At 43.9% G+C, this 21,991-nt stretch overlaps 1 protein-coding gene across 1 annotated transcript in view; it reads right to left on the reverse strand.

The window, feature by feature from the left end:
• Positions 1–2,626: 2,626 nt before the first annotated feature.
• NPR2 (natriuretic peptide receptor 2) overlaps positions 2,627–21,991 on the reverse strand; it is a 187,403-nt gene continuing 168,038 nt past the window's right edge. Inside the window, exons 20-22 of the mRNA XM_075187390.1 lie at positions 12,110–12,208; positions 11,463–11,554; positions 2,627–3,621 (exon numbers count right to left, since the gene is read on the reverse strand). Coding sequence (XP_075043491.1) covers positions 3,559–3,621; positions 11,463–11,554; positions 12,110–12,208 — 254 coding nt within the window. The 3' untranslated portion in view covers positions 2,627–3,558. The remainder of the gene's footprint in view (positions 3,622–11,462; positions 11,555–12,109; positions 12,209–21,991) is intronic.

Here is a 21,991-nt window from a genome sequence, read left to right on the forward strand (position 1 = left end):
GTATGTAATACAGTGTAATACATGGAATTCAGTGTTACCTAATCATTAGTAATGTCAGCTCTTGGGAGGCCCCATTGTGCTTCTCCCACAGTCTGTATTATTCTGATCTTATATTTATTTTAGTTGCTACATTAGTTTGTGTTACAGGAGAAGAGATACGACCCTAAAGATCTGAAGTTACCGGCTGCAGTATAAACAGCACATTAAATATATTTGTAGAAAAACAGGAAATGCAGCGCTATAAACCTAACTGACACAATAGAAAAATATGGTCTGAGTCATGAATAATCTGACAATATATTTATTCAATAAAACATATAAAAATATCTATGTAGCTACACGGTACTGTATGTAAATATAACTACCCCACAGTGAATAAATCACAGTGCACTGCGATATATGAAATTGTACAAAGCTAATAAGATAGTAGCGCAACTATATCACCAAATGTATAAGACAGCTGTCTTCATTGTAGCTAAATATATACAAATGATATGAGCATCTGGAGTAGGTCCGCAAAAATGAATAAGTACGGTGCCACGGATGTCCATGGTGGATACAGAGCCACAGATAAATAGTCCGCTCTCAGCTGTAAGTGAGACCGTCCTTGTGGGCAGCTCTTGGTAGACTGCTGAATCTGTATCGTATTAAGCAATCGGTTGAACAGATATTTTGCATCGCTTCCAAAAGCTCTCCCCATTCAGGGTATAAGCTGAGTGATAGTAGCGGCTTCTATATCCTTCCAGGAAATCTACAATTGGCAAAATAAAAAGTATCCATGTAGCCGGTTAACAAAAAAGTTGGTGATAAAAACAATTAAATACTTGTCATAGTACCACTAACGCGTTTCGTTGCAAGTTGTAACTTCATCAGAGGGAAATATTAGGATCCTAAGCTGCACACAAGGACGGCCTCATCTACAACTGAGAGCCGCGGATCACGTCGGCTCCACGATTCCAACCATTTCGCCTGTGTACAGATAAGTCTGCTTTTGCTTATTATGGGATAATACGGACACACGGATATTCCTAGAGCTGTATATATTAACATCGAGGTCCATATATTTTTTATCATTGGATAAACAGCAGATGTATGATTATAGCCGTGGGGATTAGTTCCGGTTTTCCCTCTATTATACAGCTAATAACAGCGAATATATGTTATATTGATGCCGACATAGGAGCTGCATAATAAAAGAATATCAGAGCGTCTAGATGTGAATTTACATGATGCTTGTTCCTATATACATCGATGAATAAGTCTGAACGTTGATCTACACTATCTGTGAATTACAGAATTGTAATTACTGACTATTTATCTGTGGCTCTGTATCCACCACGGACATCCGTGGCACCGTACTTATTCATTATTACGGAACTACTCCAGATGCTCATATCATTTGTATATTTAGCTACAATGAAGACAGCTGTCTTAGGGGCACATTTATCATTAATCGGCAAAAGTGAGAAATAGTTATCAATCCTTATCGCAAGGATAAGGATTGAACTATTTCTCAAATTTATTAAAAAGGGATCACAGAAACAGCAGTTCCGATAAACTGCTGTTTCTGTGATAGAAAAAAATCACACTTACCCCCCTCTTCGGATGCGCTGTCTCGGGATCTCCTCTTCGTTCCTCTTCCTTCAATTGCGCATGTGCAGTGCACATGCGCACAAAGTCCCCACTCTGTCTCTGCAACTATCGTTGCAGAGAGAGCGCGCTGAGTGACAGGGAGGGATCATGTGATCCCTCCACACATGCGCTGTCCAGCTCTGCTCTTCGGAGCAGAGCTGACAGCAGTGGATTTCTTCAGTTCGGATGATGTACGCCAGCTTCAGCTGGTACATTATCAAGATAAGTTCCCGAATTATTTTTTTTTTCGGGACTTGTTAGATTGCGGCCAGGAGCAGTCACCATTCTGTTGAATGGTGACTGCTCGCAAAAACGATCAGGAGTGCAAAGCAGCAGATATCCATGATATCTGCTGTGATGCACCTTTAATAAATTTGCGGAGGGCACATCGGGACTTTAATTCCACGGTAAGTGCACAATAGTGCACTACCGTGATTTGTTAAATATGCCCCTTATACATTTGGTGATATAGTAGCTACTATCTTATTAGCTTTGTACAATTTCATATATCGCAGTGCACTGTGATTTATTCACTGTGGGGTAGTTATATTTACATACAGTACCGTGTAGCTACATAGATAATTTTATATGTTTTATTGAATAAATATATTGTCAGATTATTCGTGACTCAGACCACATTTTTCTGTTGTCAGTTAGGTTTATAGCGCTGCATTTCCTGTTTTTCTACATTTCTGTGTTTTCGGGTCGTGGCAGCCACCTGTGTATCTGCAGCAGCTGAACCTCTGTTCATACTATCTACTTAGCGGTCATTACCCATTGGCGCCATTTAGGGTTTTTTTCTTTGACATTAAATATATTATAACATCTAATCTAAGTGGTATCTTAACTCTTCTCGGTCTGAGAGACACGAGGTCCCCGGGATGGAGTAAACTTGGGGGTCTGATGTGTTTGTGTTTCCGGTGTGATCACAATGATCAGGTGAAGGTTTAGTATTATGTAGAAGGCTCCATAACCCGCAATAACACACAAATGATATATTTAAGGATCTGATTTTTATTTAAGGCTGAATGTGCCATGGACTCAGTACAACTATCATTTTATTCACATAATATACACTTTGCTTCTATTTTCTGGGAGACGATTGGAATAAGATCCATAATGCTTTAGTCCCCCTAGTATTAGGGGCACTTATTGAACCCATTATAGGGGAAGTGTTAGAGTCTCCTTGTTGAGATGTGTTTTCTGTGTGATAAATTGTGTGTTGTGGACAGTCCAGCTTTATTGTGAAGAATCTGCAATGATATATTCCATATCGTTCGCCGTTCCCATTTGTGTATATTGTTGCTGTGTGAGGTCCCCTCTCTGGTGTGAGACTGGACTAGGCGGAGGTGGTCTTACAACAATGGAGGACAGGAACGCACTCGCGCTGTATTTTGGTTGGCTGTAATATGTAGCGGTGCTTTATGTCTGCTGCAGCGGACGTGGTTCCCTCTGGGATGGCAGAACACATTATTACTGTACCCAGCAGGGATATTCTGTTGTCAACTCCCCAGATCGTGTGAATGGAAGGAAACAAGAACGTAACCTAGCATCCATTTCTACACAGCGGTACACAAGATCTCCGTAGTGAAGTTCAGCAAGATAAAGACCTAAGTTTGGGAGTGACTTCTGTACTAGGTCCCACATGGCCTCCTGAGATTGATGTGTGATTTGCAGTATGATATGGCTACAGGTCTTGTTGGGGCCTTCTGACCACTTCAGAGGTCATCTCTTGGCCAGTTAGCTGGTGCATAATTATTTATCCCCAGAGGAGAGAATTAGATTGAGGTGTCTGCTGCTCCAACCAGTGCGACATCTGTGATCTTTGTGGCTGGGTTACAGTTCAACCACATTTCCCAGATTAGTCTAATGAGCAGCTCCAGACACAGCTGATCTAATGTAGAGCTGGAAATGGACAATAGGGTCTCAAATAACATCGTCATCTGTCATTTCTCCAAGCAGCCAGAAGGTCCTCATCTTCCCCTTGCCCTGGAAGAGAGAGGAAGGAAGAATGAATATACACCAGACCCTGCACGGCTTTAACCGTGGCTGAAAATGACAATTCTATGAGGGAGTGATAGAAAATAGGTTTTGTGGCAGCGGCTGCCGTCTAGGCATTGTCTATCCCAGGATCCGGTGATCCTCTACAAGGTTGTGTCTGCAGTGAACCGTGTATTAGGCTGGGGTGATGTATTCAGTCTGCAGGGCTACAGGTATCGCAGAGTGAACTCAGAAGCTAAATCTTTGCTGAACTGTAACTCAGAGACATCATATTATAACTCATCATAACCGCGCTGCAGCCAAGGCTGAAATACTGTATATGTGGATGTACGGAGCACACGGCTCTCCACATGTACCCGGCCGGACAACATAAATTGTGATAACGTCATGAAAATGGCGACTGCTGTAATTACCGACATGCAGGAATCTGACTTCTTAGAAAACTGACATAGAACAATTCTATTAAGGGGGCAATGTGAGGACCCGGCCGCTGTATAATGTAGAACCCTTCCTAAAAAAACATACAGTCGCCATTTTCATGACGTCATTATTGTCACAATTTATGTTGTGCAGAAAATCGTACCTGACCCCTGTACCATCTGCAGCTTTATGACGTATGACACATACATTGTGTGTAACCCAGCACCGATCACACTCCTACCCTGTCTGGAAATGGTCATGATCTTGTCTTTAGGTAAAATACTGAGTACGGGGATATGTTTTATAACACAGATTATATTATTACTGCTGTGGTTGGAATGTTGTGGATGACAACATTATTTTTAAGTATAAACAGATAAATGTTTCTACCTGATGTGTAATGTTGTAAATGTTCTTATTAATTCTGCATTACCATCAAGGAAAGTACTTATAGGAGGTGACCGCTCCCTCTTGTCATTGTACCCAGTGCTCCGTAATACAGAACCCTCAAATTAATTCTGTTACCCGACATTAAACGGCCGCAGAGGGGGGGGTGAGCGGAGGCCAATCACAAGCTGCAATCTCTATCTCCACTTGGCGCTGGGGCAGTGAGAGGAATGTAACGGGGTGTAATGTAGCTTTAATATGATGTTCAGACACATAACAATTTAATAGACCCATTTACTAGAAGTATTTGGATGGTGATTCCTGTTCTGTGAGCTCCCCGCAGCTTGTTATTATTGTAATAATCCTCTGACATGTAACTGTATACTGCCTATCATGTCATATAGAGCCCAGTATAAGTAGACCTGGGCACTCCAAAATGAATTCAATTTGCACAGAAAAATGTTACTGAACCTAAAAATGATATATTATAAAACTGCTCATCTAGACCGGGGCCACTCCCTTAGAAATAGACAGCACCAAGCAGTTTAAAACTACATATAAAAAGCTTTTCTTGTTCTTTAAATATATATCACAATATACTTCAAAGCATTTATTTAGTACATTCTACAAAACGACAGCTAGAATCTGATTGGTTGCTATAGGCAACATCTCCACTTTTCAAACCCTCCGGAAACTCGCAGCTTGATACATTTACCCCTTTGAGTTATTGATTGAATTGCCTTTAAATTACATTCAAATGACAGGAGTTGGAGCAAACTAAATGATCTGAAGGTGATTTAATGCATCATGGAGTATATGGTTGTTTCTATACACACATTACTTACTAATCATCATCATCATCATCATCATCATCATTTATTTATATAGCGCCACTAATTCCGCAGCGCTGTACAAAGAACTCATTCACATCAGTCCCTGCCCCATTGGAGCTTACAGTCTAAATTCCCTAATATATACACACACTCACACAAAGACAGACAGAGAGGGAGACAGACAGAGACTAGGGTCAATTTTTTTTTTTTTTTTTTTTTGATTGCAGCCAATTAACCTATTGCAGATTGTCTCAGTGTGATGGTATTTTGATGTGTGATACAGTTTTTAATTGGTGTTTTAAATACATGATTTTTAGTATATATTGTGATATCCCCTCCTCAAGAATTCTGCCATATTCTCTGTATATGCAGGGCCACTATCAGGGGACACGGCTGCTATCGGGGGGGACACGGCTGCTATCAGGGGGGACACGGCCGCTATCGGGGGGGACGACACGGCCGCTATCGGGGGGGACGACACGGCCGCTATCAGGGGGGACACGGCCGCTATCGGGGGGGGACACGGCCGCTATCGGGGGGGGACACGGCCGCTATCGGGGGGGACACGGCTGCTATCGGGGGGGACACGGCCGCTATCGGGGGGGACACGGCCGGTGCAGATGTGAGGGGCCTGGACAGGCATTCACTGTGATAAGAGAGGGGGCTCTGCCAGATTAATCACTACAGGGCCCCACAGTTTCTGATGACACCTCTGCATATATGGGACATTATCATCATCATCATCATCATCATTTATTTATATAGCGCCAACATATTCCGTAGCGCTTTACAATTGGGGACAAACGTAATAAACTAATAAACAAACTGGGTAAAACAGACAAAGAGGTGAGAAGGCCCTGCTCGCAAGCTTACAATCTATGGGACAATGGGAGATTGACACATAAGGTTAAGTATACATTTTGCATCTTGGCCCAGCCAGACTGCAAAGGTAGGGTGACTCATAAGCAAATGATCCTGTCACACAACAATGTTATTCCGGGGGTAGTTGTCTTGTGTGAAATTGTGTAACAGGCTAAAGGTAGTGAGGTTAAGATGGTGGTTGAGGAATATTATAAGCTTGTCTGAATAGGTAGGTTTTCAGAGAACGCTTGAAAGTTTGTAGAACAGAGGAGAGTCTTATTGTGCGAGGGAGAGAGTTCCATAGAGTGGGTGCAGCCCGAAAAAAGTCCTGTAACCGGGAATGGGAGGATGTAATGAGGGTGGATGAGAGACGCAGATCTTTTGCAGAACGGAGTTGCCGAGTTGGGAGATATTTTGAGACAAGAGAGGAGATGTATGTTGGTGCAGCTTTGTTGATGGCCTTGTAGGTTAGTAAAAGTATTTTATATTGGATTCGGTAGAAGACAGGCAGCCAGTGTAGAGACATACAGAGTGATTCAACAGAGGAATAGCTATTTGCAAGGAAAATCAGTCTTGCCGAAGCATGTAAAATAGATTTTAGGGGTTTGAGTCTGTTTTTGGGAAGACCAGTAAGGAGGGAATTGCAATAGTCAATGCGGGAGATGATTAGTGCATGAATTAAGGTTTTAGCAGTGTCTTGTGTGAGATATGTGCGGATTCTGGAAATGTTCTTTAGATGTATGTAACATGATTTAGATATAGAGTCAATGTGGGGAACAAAGGATAGGCGTGAATCAAGGATTACACCTAGGCAGCGAGCTTGTGGGGTGGGATTTATGGTCATGTTATCAACAGAGATAGAAATGTCAGGTATGCTCTTGTTGGCGGGTGGGAATATTATTAACTCTGTTTTAGAAAGATTAAGTTTGAGTTGACGAGAGGCCATCCAAGATGAAATGGCAGAAAGACAGTCAGTTACACGGGACAACACAGATGTCGAGATATCAGGAGAGGATAGATAGATTTGGGTATCATCCGCATAGAGATGATACTGAAAGCCAAAGGAACTTATTAGATTTCCAAGAGAAGCGGTATAGATAGAGAACAGCAGAGGACCTAGCACCGAGCCTTGTGGTACTCCAACTGATAGGGGAAGCGGAGCAGAGGTGGCTCCAGAGAAATTAACAGTGAAAGAGCGATTAGAGAGGTAAGATGAGAACCAGGATAGAACTGTGTCTTGAAGACCTAGGGATTGCAGTGTTTGTATGAGAAGAGAGTGGTCAACGGTGTCAAATGCAGCCGAGAGATCAAGGAGAATTAGGAGAGAGTAATGGCGTTCAGTCTTAGCAGTGATCAGATCATTAACAACCTTGGTCAGCGCAGTCTCTGTGGAGTGTTGAGAACGAAAGCCAGACTGAAGAGGATCCAACAGGTTGTTTGCGGAAAGAAAGCGTGTGAGGCGAGTGTAGGCAAGTCTCTCTAGAAGCTTGGAGGGGCAAGGGAGCTGAGAGATGGGACGGTAATTTGAGAGAGAGTTTGGGTCGGAGTTTTGTTTTTTTAGAATAGGAGTAATCACTGCATGCTTGTATAGTGATGGAAAGATGCCAGTAGAGAGTGAGAGATTACAGATTTGAGTTAGAGGTGAAATGAGCACAGAAGACAGGGATCTACCAATTTGCGAGGGAATAGGATCAAGAGGACAGGAGGTAGAGTAGGAAGATAAGAAGAGCGTAGAAATTTCCTCTTCATTTGTGGGGTCAAATGAAGAAAGGGTGTCAGAGGGTAGTGGGAAGGAAATGAGCTGATGGCTTGTTGAGGAAGAGGATACCATTTCTAGTCTGATCTTGTCAATCTTGTCCTTGAAGTAGGAAGCAAGATCCTGAGCACTGATAGTAGATGGAGGGTTCGGGGTGGGAGGATTGAGAAGATGATTAAATGTATTGAAAAGGCGTTTGGGGTTAGAAGCCTGAGCATAGATAAGAGATTGAAAGTATGTTTGTTTTGCAGTGTCCAGAGCATTTCGATAGGAGTGGTAGACAGAAGTATATGTGAAGAAGTCATTAGAGCTTCGAGATTTACGCCAGTGACGTTCTGCTTTACGGGACAGTTTTTGAAGATTTCGTGTTGCTTTGGTGTGCCACGGTTGACATCGAAGTCGACGTGTAGTATGAAGTGTCGCTGGAGCCACTTGATCAAGGGCCGTTGCTAAGGTTAGGTGAAAATGAGGTACTGCCATCTCAGGGGATGAGAATGTAGAGATAGGGGAGAGAAGGTGTTGGAGAGAGGTGGAAAATTGTTGAAGATTAATAGAATTAAGATTTCTACGAGTATGAGGAGGCTTGGTTGAGTCAGACAGTAGAGAGGTTAGAGCAGTGGGGGTGAGAGTGTAGCTGATAAGGTGATGATCCGAGAGGGGGAAGGGTGTATTAATAAAATTAGAAACTGAGCATAGTCTAGAGAAAACAAGTTTAAGGCAGTGGCCATCCTTATGAGTAGATGATTCAATCCACTGGGAGAGGTCAAGTGAGGAGGTTAGAGAGAGTAGTTTGGAAGCAGCTTTGGAAGGTGGGTTATCAATGGGGATGTTGAAGTCACCCATGATGATGGTGGGGATGTCTGAAGATAAGAAGTGAGGGAGCCATGCAGAGAAATCCTCAATAAATTGTTGGTGTGCTCCAGGGGGACGATAGATCACCGCAACACGTAGGGAGAATGGATTAAAAATGCGAATAGCATGTACTTCAAAAGATGTGAACGTGAGTGATGGGACATTTGGTAGAACTGTGTATGTGCACTGTGGGGAGAGAAGTAGTCCAACCCCACCTCCTTGTCTGCCTTCAGGTCTGGAGGTGTGGGTGAGATGGAGGCCACCATGTGAAAGTGCTGCAGGTGAGGCAGTGTCTGATTGCATAAGCCATGTTTCTGTTATTGCCAGAAGGTTGAGGTTTTTTGAGAGGAAGAGATCATGAACGGAGGTAAGTTTGTTACAAACAGAGCGTGCATTCCAAAGGGCACATTTAAAGGACTTGGGAAGAGAGGGGAGACAGGTGATGTGTTTGAGGTTTGCTATAGAACGGTAGTGTTCTGATGTATGTGTGTGTGAGGAGTGTGGGGGACCTGGATTAGGTGATATATCACCAGCTAATAGAAGCAGAGTGAGCGAAAGATAGGCAAGGGGATTGTAAGATGTGTGGCCTTTTATTTTCTGGCGACAGGTGGAGGCTGTACTTGTTAGAGATAATAAATAGGACAACAGTTCATGGGTGTTAAATAGAGGTGAGTGGAGTAATGCAGGTGCAATATGAACAAATTTGTGTGTTGGTGGAGGGGTGAAAGATGACACAGTCCTAAAGATCATGCCATGAAATGAGACTAAGAAAAGCAATTTGTGAAACATTGTGATAAAAGGGGTAAAAGCAAAAAGCAAGGGTATTTTAAGAATTACCTCTTAGCAGTATTCCATATAAATAGACAAGTAGTGCTGAAATAGGCTGTGGCAGATGTTGCTTATTGCTGGGAGTAAAATCAAGTCAAATGTAGTCCAATGTTTGTCCCACTGTGTTGTCCAACTGTGCATTTTCGTCCACTTTGTGAGAAAATCCCACTTAGTGCAGAAATCACACACGTCTAACCCCACATACGTCTCCCCATAGAATGAAGCTAAGATGTAGTCAGTCTAATTTAGGAATACACTACAGATGTGCTAATTGGTCAGCTAATCAAAGGAAAAGAAAACATTTGTGGGAAAGGATAGAGGAGGCCAGATACCTATCATAAATTAGGCAGCAATAAAAGACTGTGCCAACCTAAGTTTAAACAGATAACAGTTTCCTATAACATACTTAAACACAGATTGCAGGGATGAAATTCACAGAATAATGATCAGAGCAGTAGTAGCAGCATGGATGAACATACTTAAACACAGATTGCAGGGATGAAATTCACAGAATAATGATCAGAGCAGTAGTAGCAGCATGGATGAACATACTTAAACACAGATTGCAGGGATGAAATTCACAGAATAATGATCAGAGCAGTAGTAGCAGCATGGATGAACATACTTAAACACAGATTGCAGGGATGAAATTCACAGAATAATGATCAGAGCAGTAGTAGCAGCATGGATGAACATACTTAAACACAGATTGCAGGGATGAAATTCACAGAATAATGATCAGAGCAGTAGTAGCAGCATGGATGAACATACATCTAACCCCACATACGTCTCCCCATAGAACATTATTGTGCATTTATTCTTTAATGGTATTTTTTTTACAGAAAATCTTTCAATATGTAGTTTTCTATGTGATGTTGAATACTTTTGTGTCAATAAAGGCAAAAGTATTATAGGAGTGATACCTTTATTGGGTAACCCAGGGTTTCCCAGACCCAGTCCTCAAGGCTCCCCAACAGTGCAGGTTTTCCATATCTCCTGGCTGGAGCACAGGTGTATTCATTACTGACTGACACATTGTAACAGATCCCCAGGTGGTCCTAATTATGTCACATGTGATCCGGAAAACCTGCACTGTTGGGGAGCCCTGAGGACTGGGGTTGGGAAATCCTGGGCTAACCAAAAGAAATTATTATCTTCATCATCATCATCATCAACATTTATTTACATAGCGTCAGCAAATTCCGTAGCGCTTTACATTTGGGAACAAACATTAATAAGACAATACTGGGTAATACAGACAGAGAGGTAAGAGGGCCCTGCTCACAGCTTACAACCTATCGGATTATATTTTATACTTGCCTAATTTCAGGCAGTGCAGTCTGGGAGAGGGGCGTGACTAGAGGGTGTGAGGGGACAGGGCGAGGTCAATCATGTAATTTTGGCCCCGCCCCGCAACGGAAACAATGTTTTGTCGTGGGGGCGGGGCCAAAATGACGCGATTCGCCCCGAATCGCATTATTTTGGTCAGGGAATTGCAGGATGCAGGAGACTTGCCTGCTCTCCTGGGAGTCCGGGAGATCGACCCGAATTTCGGAAGTCTCCCGGACATTCCGGGAGAATTGGCAAGTATGTTATATTTGCTAGCTTTCAGAGCACAGAGGTCCCTGCATCAGGCAAGTTTGTGCTCTGAACACTAGCAAATGTAATAATTTCCTTGGTTAGCCAGTAACAGTATCATTCCTATAATACTTTGGTCTTTATTGACACAAAAGTATCCACCATCACACAGATTTTCTGGCTGACACGTTACTGCAATAATTTTTTTTTTTTAATTAGCTGCACATTCTGATATGTAGTTTTGCCTATTGACCACTCTCAGGCTGCTTGTACCAGATCTGACCCCCCGTGGGTCCTCCTCCGTCTCTATTTACCTTCATTTCAATATCTCCCCGAAGTTCCAGTTGAAAGCAGCTAAATTCATCTAAGACTTCTTTGGTGGTTGATGAAATGTGGATCTTGAGAGCTGAAGAAAGAAAGTTGGTAAAACTGAATGGATAAGAAAAAAGAGACGGCAAAGTCTACACCTAGAAACAGTGACCATAACACCACCGACTATAATAACTCCACTGCTGCCTTATACACAGATACTGTCTATGAACCATTGGATAGCTCCAGCCTCCGTCCCTAGAGCACCGCCAGGATCGTCAACGCAGCAACCTATGGGAAGGGGGCAGGACGGGGGCAGAGAAAGAACCAGACACCCCAGGACTTACTGAGGGGACCAGGTGTTATGGAAAGAGGACTTGCTGACATACGTTACATATTATCTACTCAATTCTTTAATAAATGTAAAGTCGTTATATTGAATTGATGAATATTATAACTTCTTTACTACTTTACTTATCTAATGAGTTCATCTGGATCCCACAAATACATAATTTATGGGTCCTTGTCCTGTGTGGACATCTACAGTCTGGCACATGTCTTATCGTACTTGTGGTGACATCATCACTATGACCTCTCTTGTTCAGTCATTCCATCCTTTATTCTCTCTCGTTGGTGGCCCATCTCCTCTTACCTTCTCCATTGGACTCCATCCGCGATGCAGTGTTCACTGTATCTCCAAACAGACAGTATCGTGGCATCTTTAGTCCAACCACTCCAGCACACACTGGACCTGAAGAGACGAGAGTGACACAACACTTTATAGCCCAATAGATACCGGGGTGTAGACAAATGCTAAACGTTGTCATAGGGGCGAGATGTTCAGATTAATAGGGAAATCCTAAGTGGAACGAAAAGCAGAGTAGTAACTAACCTCTCATTGTGGCAACAAGGACCATTCCTCCCGTCTGTCTCACGTCTACACCTCCTTTGTCACCCCTATGCTTGTAATGGTTTAATCTGCTATTTGTATTTTATTTTTTGATTTGTCATTCTCACTGTCCTTTTACTTTTATGGCACCTTATAAATAATAATGAAAATGAAAAACTGTTTCTGTTGAGCACTGTACTATGGGTTGTCCCAACTGGAAACAAAGGACCATCACTGACAACGCTATGCCAGCTGGAGGTGTCTCTGTGGCACCTAGAAACAAAGGAGCATCACTGACAACGCTATGCCAGCTGCAGGTGTCTCTGTGGCACCTAGAAACAAAGGATCATCACTGACAACGCTATGCCAGCTGAATGTGTCTTTGGCACCTAGAAACAAAGGACCATCACTGACAATGTTATGCCAGCTGGAGGTGTCTCTGTGGCACCTAGAAACAAAGGAGCATCACTGACAACGCTATGCCAGCTGGAGGTGTCTCTGGCACCTAGAAACAAAGGACCATCACTGACAATGCTATGCCAGCTGAATGTGTCTTTGGCACCTAGAAACAAAGGACCATCACTGACAACGTTATGCCAGCTGGAGGTGTCTCTGGCATCTAGAAACAAAGGACCATCACTGACAACACTATGCCAGCTGGATGTGTCTCTGTGGCACCTAGAAACAAAGGACCATCACTGACAATGTTATGCCAGCTGGAGGTGTCTCTGGCATCTAGAAACAAAGGAGCATCACTGACAACACTATGCCAGCTGGAGGTGTCTCTGTGGCACCTAGAAACAAAGGACCATCACTGACAACGTTATGCCAGCTGGAGGTGTCTCTGTGTCACATAGAAACAAAGGACCATCACGGACAACGTTATGCCAGCTGGATGTGTCTTTGGCACCTAGAAACAAAGGAGCATCACTGACAACACTATGCCAGCTGGAGGTGTCTCTGTGGCACCTAGAAACAAAGGACCATCACTGACAACGTTATGCCAGCTGGAGGTGTCTCTGTGTCACATAGAAACAAAGGATCATCACTGACAACGCTATGCCAGCTGGATGTGTCTCTGGCACCTAGAAACAAAGGACCATCACTGACAACGCTATGCCAGCTGGAGGTGTCTCTGTGGCACCTAGAAACAAAGGATCATCACTGACATCGCTATGCCAGCTGCAGGTGTCTCTGTGGCACCTAGAAACAAAGGACCATCACTGACAACGCTATGCCAGCTGGAGGTGTCTCTGTGGCACCTAGAAACAAAGGATCATCACTGACAACGCTATGCCAGCTGGAGGTGTCTCTGTGGCACCTAGAAACAAAGGATCATCACTGACATCGCTATGCCAGCTGGATGTGTCTCTGTGGCACCTAGAAACAAAGGATGATCACGGACAACGTTATGCCAGCTGGAGGTGTCTCTGGCACTGAGAAACAAAGGACCATCACTGACAACGTTATGCCAGCTGGAGGTGTCTCTGGCACCGAGAAACAAAGGACCATCACTGACAACGCTATGCCAGCTGGATGTGTCTCTGTGGCACCTAGAAACAAAGGATGATCACGGACAACGTTATGCCAGCTGAAGGTGTCTCTGTGTCACCTAGAAACAAAGGACCATCACTGACAACACTATGCCAGCTGGAGGTGTCTCTGTGGCATCTAGAAACAAAGGACCATCACTGACAACGCTATGCCAGCTGGAGGTGTCTCTGTGGCACCTAGAAACAAAGGATGATCACGGACAACGTTATGCCAGCTGAAGGTGTCTCTGTGTCACCTAGAAACAAAGGACCATCACTGACAACGCTATGCCAGCTGGAGGTGTCTCTGTGGCATCTAGAAACAAAGGACCATCACTGACAACGCTATGCCAGCTGGAGGTGTCTCTGGCACTGAGAAACAAAGGACCATCACTGACAACGCTATGCCAGCTGGAGGTGTCTCTGTGGCACCTAGAAACAAAGGACCATCACTGACAACGCTATGCCAGCTGGAGGTGTCTCTGTGGCATCTAGAAACAAAGGACCATCACTGACAACGCTATGCCAGCTGGAGGTGTCTCTGGCACCGAGAAACAAAGGACCATCACTGACAATGCTATGCCAGCTGGAGGTGTCTCTGTGGCACCTAGAAACAAAGGACCGTCACTGACAACGCTATGCCAGCTGGAGGTGTCTCTGTGGCATCTAGAAACAAAGGACCATCACTGACAACGCTATGCCAGCTGGAGGTGTCTCTGGCACCGAGAAACAAAGGACCATCACTGACAACGCTATGCCATCTGGAGGTGTCTCTGTGGCACCTAGAAACAAAGGACCATCGCGGACAACGTTTTGCCAGCTGGATGTGTCCCTGGCACCTAGAAACAAAGGACCATTACTGACAACACTATGCCAGCTGGATGTGTCTCTGTGGCACCTAGAAACAAAGGACCATCACGGACAACGTTTTGCCAGCTGGATGTGTCCCTGGCACCTAGAAACAAAGGACCATTACTGACAACGCTATGCCAGCTGGAGGTGTCTCTGTGGCACCTAGAAACAAAGGATCATCACTGACAACACTATGCCAGCTGGAGGTGTCTCTGTGGCACCTAGAAACAAAGGACCATCACTGACAACGCTATGCCAGCTGGAGGTGTCTCTGTGGCACCTAGAAACAAAGGACCATCACGGACAACGTTATGCCAGCTGGAGGTGTCTCTGTGGCACCTAGAAACAAAGGAACATCATAGACAACGCTATGCCAGCTGGAGGTGTCTCTGTGGCACCTAGAAACAAAGGAACATCATAGACAACGCTATGCCAGCTGGAGGTGTCTCTGTGGCACCTAGAAATAAAGCACCATCACTGACAACGCTATGCCAGCTGGAGGTGTCTTTGTGGCACCTAGAAACAAAGGACCATCACGGACAACGTTATGCCAGCTGGACGTGTCCCTGGCACCTAGAAACAAAGGACCATTACTGACAACACTATGCCAGCTGGAGGTGTCTCTGTGGCATCTAGAAATAAAGCACCATCACTGACAACGCTATGCCAGCTGGATGTGTCTCTGTGGCACCTAGAAACAAAGGACCATCACTGACAACGCTATGCCAGCTGGAGGTGTCTCTGTGGCACTTAGAAACAAAGGAACATCATAGACAACGCTATGCCAGCTGGATGTGTCTCTGTGGCACCTAGAAACAAAGGACCATCACGGACAACGTTATGCCAGCTGGATGTGTCTCTGTGGCACCTAGAAACAAAGGACCATCACTGACAACACTATGCCAGCTGGAGGTGTCTCTGTGGCACCTAGAAACAAAGGAACATCACGGACAACGTTATGCCAGCTGGACGTGTCCCTGGCACCTAGAAACAAAGGACCATTACTGACAACACTATGCCAGCTGGAGGTGTCTCTGTGGCATCTAGAAATAAAGCACCATCACTGACAACGCTATGCCAGCTGGATGTGTCTCTGTGGCACCTAGAAACAAAGGACCATCACTGACAACGCTATGCCAGCTGGAGGTGTCTCTGTGGCACTTAGAAACAAAGGAACATCATAGACAACGCTATGCCAGCTGGATGTGTCTCTGTGGCACCTAGAAACAAAGGACCATCACGGACAACGTTATGCCAGCTGGATGTGTCTCTGTGGCACCTAGAAACAAAGGACCATCACTGACAACACTATGCCAGCTGGATGTGCCTCTGTGGCACCTAAACACGTTGTGGTCTTACATGCACTGCAAGAGTGGGAGTTTCTGTGTTTTGAGACTTTAGTCGGCCCACAGTCTTCTTAAACAGGGAAAACATTTGACTGTATTGTTTTGAGAGCTTAAATGTTTTAAGTGGTAACAATTAGTCTGTGTGAGGGTTTGTTACATTGTTACTATCTGATGGTCAGGATCTGAAATGTTTTAGAATATATGTAGAACTGGTCTTTGGTTACGTTTGGATTTTAGCTTGTTCAAGGTGATGTAACTTTAGATTCAGAACTGACAGTGTAAGGGTTAGTATTTATATTATAAGACTGAGGCTATAATTTACACTACCCTTCAAAGTGGAGATTCTTATTTTGCTTCCAATCACAGTATTGGGCTGAGATAGAATACAGATTCCATTACCAGGAGGTTTAATGAGGAATATTTTCCCGCTGATGATATAACTCTGTTTTGGATTATAGACTATTAAAAACAGATGTGAAAATCCACTACGAGGACTCTCCGTGCCATTACCGATATTACCAGGTGTTATAATTTCACACATTGTACCTAACTATAACAATCCACTATGACACTTATAAATAATTTATTGTATAAATTTATTCAATTATTGGCGCAGTAGGCTGATGTATATCATTGCAAATGTATTGATTTTTGTTCTGATAATGTATTGATTTTTGAGGCAATGCCATGTTGGAGGAAATTTGTTTTTGTAACTTTTCTAAAGGAAGTCCCACGCTAATTAAGTATTTTCATTTGTGTAGCCAACACATCTTTTTGGCTTGAATATACAGGAGTGGGTCGTTAGCCTAACCCTAACCCATTTGGTGTCTTGGAGAGATAGGAAACATATCTGAATAATGTAACAGTAAGAAATTTATGAAATCACAGATTGATGTGAATTTCGTTAAGTTTAAATTGTATTAAATCCAAGTTTAGAGAACATATTACATTCTGATGCTATAACATTGAATGTAATATCTCAGACTTTGTGGTGCCAGGTAGGGAAGGGGGTTGGGCTACCCCCTGCCAACATGTGTGTCAGAAACATTATATAAGAGCTGTTTTTTGTATTTCAACAGTATTATACCATCTGAACTTCTGGAGATCACTAGTACCTCCAACTAGTGTGTAATGGTCCTTTTACAATAAACAAGAGGAATATTGAGCTATAAACAAGAGTTCTATCACCTGCTGTATCCTGTGACTAACAGATAAGAGCTTACGCTCTATTCAGTTTCACGGCTGTCCTGTGTCAATGCTCTGCCCGCTAACCAGCAGTCCTGATCCATAGTGAGTGGTCAGGAGGTACCAGCCAACCCACAGTAAAGAGGCGCTGTAGCAGCTATACCAGCTACCCAGAAGTAAGCGGTTATAGGTGCTGGTGAAGGAGCCTGGTGGTGGCAGCGAGATTCTCCTACAACTATTGCGCAGTTGGCATTCGCAGCCGGAGAGTGTCTGGTGGGAAGTGACCCCTGTAGGAGCGATCAGGTAAACGGTTTAAGAAGAACATCCCTTCATCCTTTGTTCAGGTGGCAAAGTAAGCCGATCCGGTCACACCAATATTACCGGGTATTATAGTTTCACACATTATACCTAAGTACAATAATCCACTGCGAGGACTCTCAGTGCTGTATATGTTTGCTCTCAGCTGGGATTAGTCCCATTCATCTCCAGTAAGTTACAGCTACATTCCACCACATCGTCACATTTCTCACTTTCATGGATCTTCAGATATTTCTGTGGAGTCAGATCTGGATATCTTCTCTCCTTTTTAGGAATCTATTTGTTGAGCGCTTGCCTTTGGTTAGCAGAAAAATGTATTAACTCCATTACATCTGACAAGCATCGGATTCATAACAAACATCAAGACAATCCGTTGTCCAAGAGGTAAAGAGTTAATAACTGACATTCCTAATATTAAATGTCATTTATGAAAATGGGAATCGTGCAAGTATCAGAGCTTTTCTATTTGGTCCACTTAGCGCACATGAAGGTGCGCACCCATTACCCCGATGTCTGAGGACAGCGCCGCAAACTGGCAGTGTTCCTGGCTTTGTGGAGACATCGGGCCTGATTCACCAAGGCACCTATCTGCCAAATATAAGAGTATTGTGTCTCAAAGTGACATCTTTGTCTGCCGTATCTCTTGCTCCAGTTACAGGGTTAGTCTAAGCCCTGATCAGTAGTGATGACAGTCTGGTATACATGTTATAACGTGTCTGCAATAAGGAGCAACTGTAATAATGTATTTTATGTTCAGTAAACATTAGGATCATCCTAATGTTTTTCATTCATATAAAATGAGCCTCTTTTATTTTACTACTTGATCACTAATGTCTTTATTCTTATAATGTGGCATTAATTATATATAATCGGTTTTTTTCTGTGTGTTCTTTGATAATTGTATATTGCACAAAGGTATTGGACATATCCCGCAGTGTCTTATGTAGTAGCAGACTTACACCTGAGTATAACAGCGCTCGTATCCTGAGATCCGTGGTTTGATGGATTTGGGAGTGTGCAGAGCTGAAATATGTGCGTTTAGTACCAAACGCAGATAGCGCTCAGTATGCGCGTGATGAATGGGGACCCGTGTGTAGAAGTGTTAATGTCCAGCTTCATAAGCTTTACATGCCGACCCTCGTTTATATACACACTGCTCGGTTCTGATTCTGTTATTCACAAGAGTGAGGGGGCTTTGGGGCTTCCCTGTTCCAGGAGGCAGGTGTATGTGGGATTAGAAGTATAGGACGATCTCTGGCAGCTCAGTCATGGCCATGCTTTGGAACACGGGTACACATAGTTGATGTTCCTATCCTCAGAAGACCTATACGATTTCATGGTAGTTTCCAGGATAGAAGGGGACATGTACCTTTTATTTTAATATGTAATATTAAAATAAAACCCAATTAGATTTTTCACCTGTAAAAATCAACATTTTATATCCTGTGGCTAAAACTGTCCACTAGATTATTGCTTCATTAGGCCACACACACGGGTGGTTAATTAGATGAAATCTGTCTAATTGTTGTCCAGTACGATCAGCTGGATCACTTCACACAGAGCTCTCACAAGCTGCGCTGGGGTGTAGTCTCTAAGGGCTTTGTCCAGTTAATCATTGCTGAAGTTCTTAGGGGCCTATTTATCAAGCATAATTTCTTAGTGAAATTCCCAAAAATCTCTGTTTTTGGTCATTAACTGAAAAACTCAGATTTTTGATGACATCTATGATATGTGCTGCTTTGCATCTCTCCTCATTTTACTGAGCAGTCCCCATAACAGTGTATGGGGACCTCTCAGTAACGCTATTTACCAATGTGCGAAGCTGGCGTACATTAACATCATTGAAAACTTTCACTGCTGACAGATCTGCTCCGAAGAGCAGCGTTTTGTGGAGGGATCATGTGATCCCTCCCTGTCACATGACTCGCCTTCTTTCAGTCCGGGATCTCTATACGCATGCCCGAGGCTTTCGGTCAGTGCATGCGCTCAGGGATTGAATGGAGAGAACATCATTGCAGTCGGCATCGCATTGGAAGAGAAGAGGCAGTGAAAGGTGAGCTCTGCACTTCACAGGAACAGTAATGTATCCGAACTGCTGTTTGTGTGAGGTTTATTAATAAATATGAAAGATAGTTCAATCCTTATTTATGGGATGAGGATTCTCATCTTTCTCTATCTTTCATATTATGACCCTTACTGTGAAAAAAATCCAAAACCTTTCCCAGCTACTGGGGACTGAGGAGTCGGCAGCTTCGTATGGATGGCTCCTCCTATAACGCTGTTTCATTACAGCACGGTAATTATCACTGTGTTACCTGTACACTTCCATGCTACTTTCCTTCTCATGATATGGTTCATAAGGGTGGACTCTTTTACTGGGACGCACATGGATTTGTGTGCCAGCGTCTGGTGGGGGCAGAGACTGACCCACCCGCTGTGAGGAGATGGGGATCTGAGGCTTCCTTGCTATCATTTGTAGGGTGGACACACAGGATCTTGGTGGCTTAGTGGTTAGCACTTCTGCCTAACAGCACTGGGGTCATGAGTTCAATTCCCAACCATGGTCTTATCTGTGTGGAGTTTGTATGTTCTCCCCGTGTTTGCGTGGGTTTCCTCCGGGTGCTCTGGTTTCCTCTCACACTCGAAAAACATACTAGTAGGTTAATTGGCTGCTAACAAATTGACCCTAATCTGTGTGTGTGTGTGTGTGTGTTAGGGAATTTAGACTAAGCCCCAATGGGGCAGGGACTGATGTAAATGAGTTCTCTGTACAGCGCTGCGGAATCAGTGGCGCTATATAAATAAATGATGATGATCTTCCCTGAAAGAGATGGATCTCGTCTTACCCTACACTTACAATGGGTCATATTCTGCTCCTTCCAGTTGTGTTTCTGTGGAATAGGTCAGTTATAAACACACTTCAACCAATAGAACAATATCCCTGAAACACGACAAAGTGACGCATGGAAGAGGGACAATGTGAGAAGCTGATTTAATAAATGGAGAGTCCTAAAGAGGAAGTAAAATGATGGAGTCTGGAGCTCCTGGGGCAAGTTGACTGAAGTTGAATGAAGACTGTGTGCGTTCATTAAGGCAGAGGGACAGGGAATCGCACAGCCAGCCTCTGCTTTCTCCTCATAATGGCTGAGTGTACGACCTCTCCTAAAAAGGAGCTGTAGAAGATAGACATTGGAGAAGTGGCCCCATTTAACCCTTCAGCCGCTGGCAGACCTGAGCTAGGAGATAAGAGTGTTCTCACCATACTAGGTAGGGAGAATCATTCTTGTCCCTCAGATGGTAAAACTGAGCAGAATACAGATATTAGAAGCTGCTGGACACAAGGAAGACTAACCAGAAGTGAATATATAGATCTCTGACCCCCGTTCAGCATGACACGCCTGTACATGAAGGGATCTAGATGCAGGAAGATTGCAGCGTAGGATTTGTACATTGTGGGGTGGATGGATAGCTGGACACAATTTATACCAAAAGTGTAGGCGTGAATTGTGTCCTGGAGAAATCCGCAGTTTACGTAGTATTTACGGAGTATTTACGGAGTATGCACAGTAACTGGTATCTCAAGATACCGGCAAACCCGTCCGTATATTATGTAATATGCGCATGGTAGAGTTTGATATCGCTTGAAACATACCAAGCGGTATGGCGGCTGTCATCATCATCAAGCTGATGATTGCAGTCTCTGTTGTGTTCTTTTTCTAAATAAATAGAACAAAAAAATTAAGGAAAAAGTACTGACAGCACCAGCACTGATAAAGTAAAACCAGCGGGATGAGCCCTAGTGGCTGTCATCACCTAGTGCCCGTAATGGCATTTTGGGATTCAGACTCCTATCTACTAACACCGGTCATCCCTCAGCTTCTCTGCAGTCACAAAACTACATCTAGTAATTCTCAAGGTAGCAGATTACTGAGGGCTTGGTGGTAAGTGGGATGATGGGGTGTGAGATGGTATGGGGGATGATGGGAGTGTGAGATGGTATGGGGGGTGATGGGGTGTGAGATGGTATGGGGGGTGATGGGGTGTGAGATGGTATGGGGGATTACAGCATGTGAGATGGTATGGCAGATGATGGCGTGTGAGATGGTATGGGGGATGATGGGGGTGTGAGATGGTATGGGGGATGATGGGGGTGTGAGATGGTATGGGGGATGATGGGGGTGTGAGATGGTATGGGGGATGATGGGGGTGTGAGATGGTATGGGGGGTGATGGGGGTGTGAGATGGTATTGCGGATGATGGGAGTGTGAGATGGTATGGGGGATGATGGGGGTGTGAGATGGTATGGGGGATGATGGGGGTGTGAGATGGTATGGGGGATGATGGCGTGTGAGATGGTATGGGGATGATGGGGGTGTGAGATGGTATGGGGGATGATGGGAGTGTGAGATGGT

The sequence above is a fragment of the Mixophyes fleayi genome, chromosome 1, assembly GCF_038048845.1.
Source record: "Mixophyes fleayi isolate aMixFle1 chromosome 1, aMixFle1.hap1, whole genome shotgun sequence".
NCBI lineage: Eukaryota > Metazoa > Chordata > Amphibia > Anura > Limnodynastidae > Mixophyes > Mixophyes fleayi.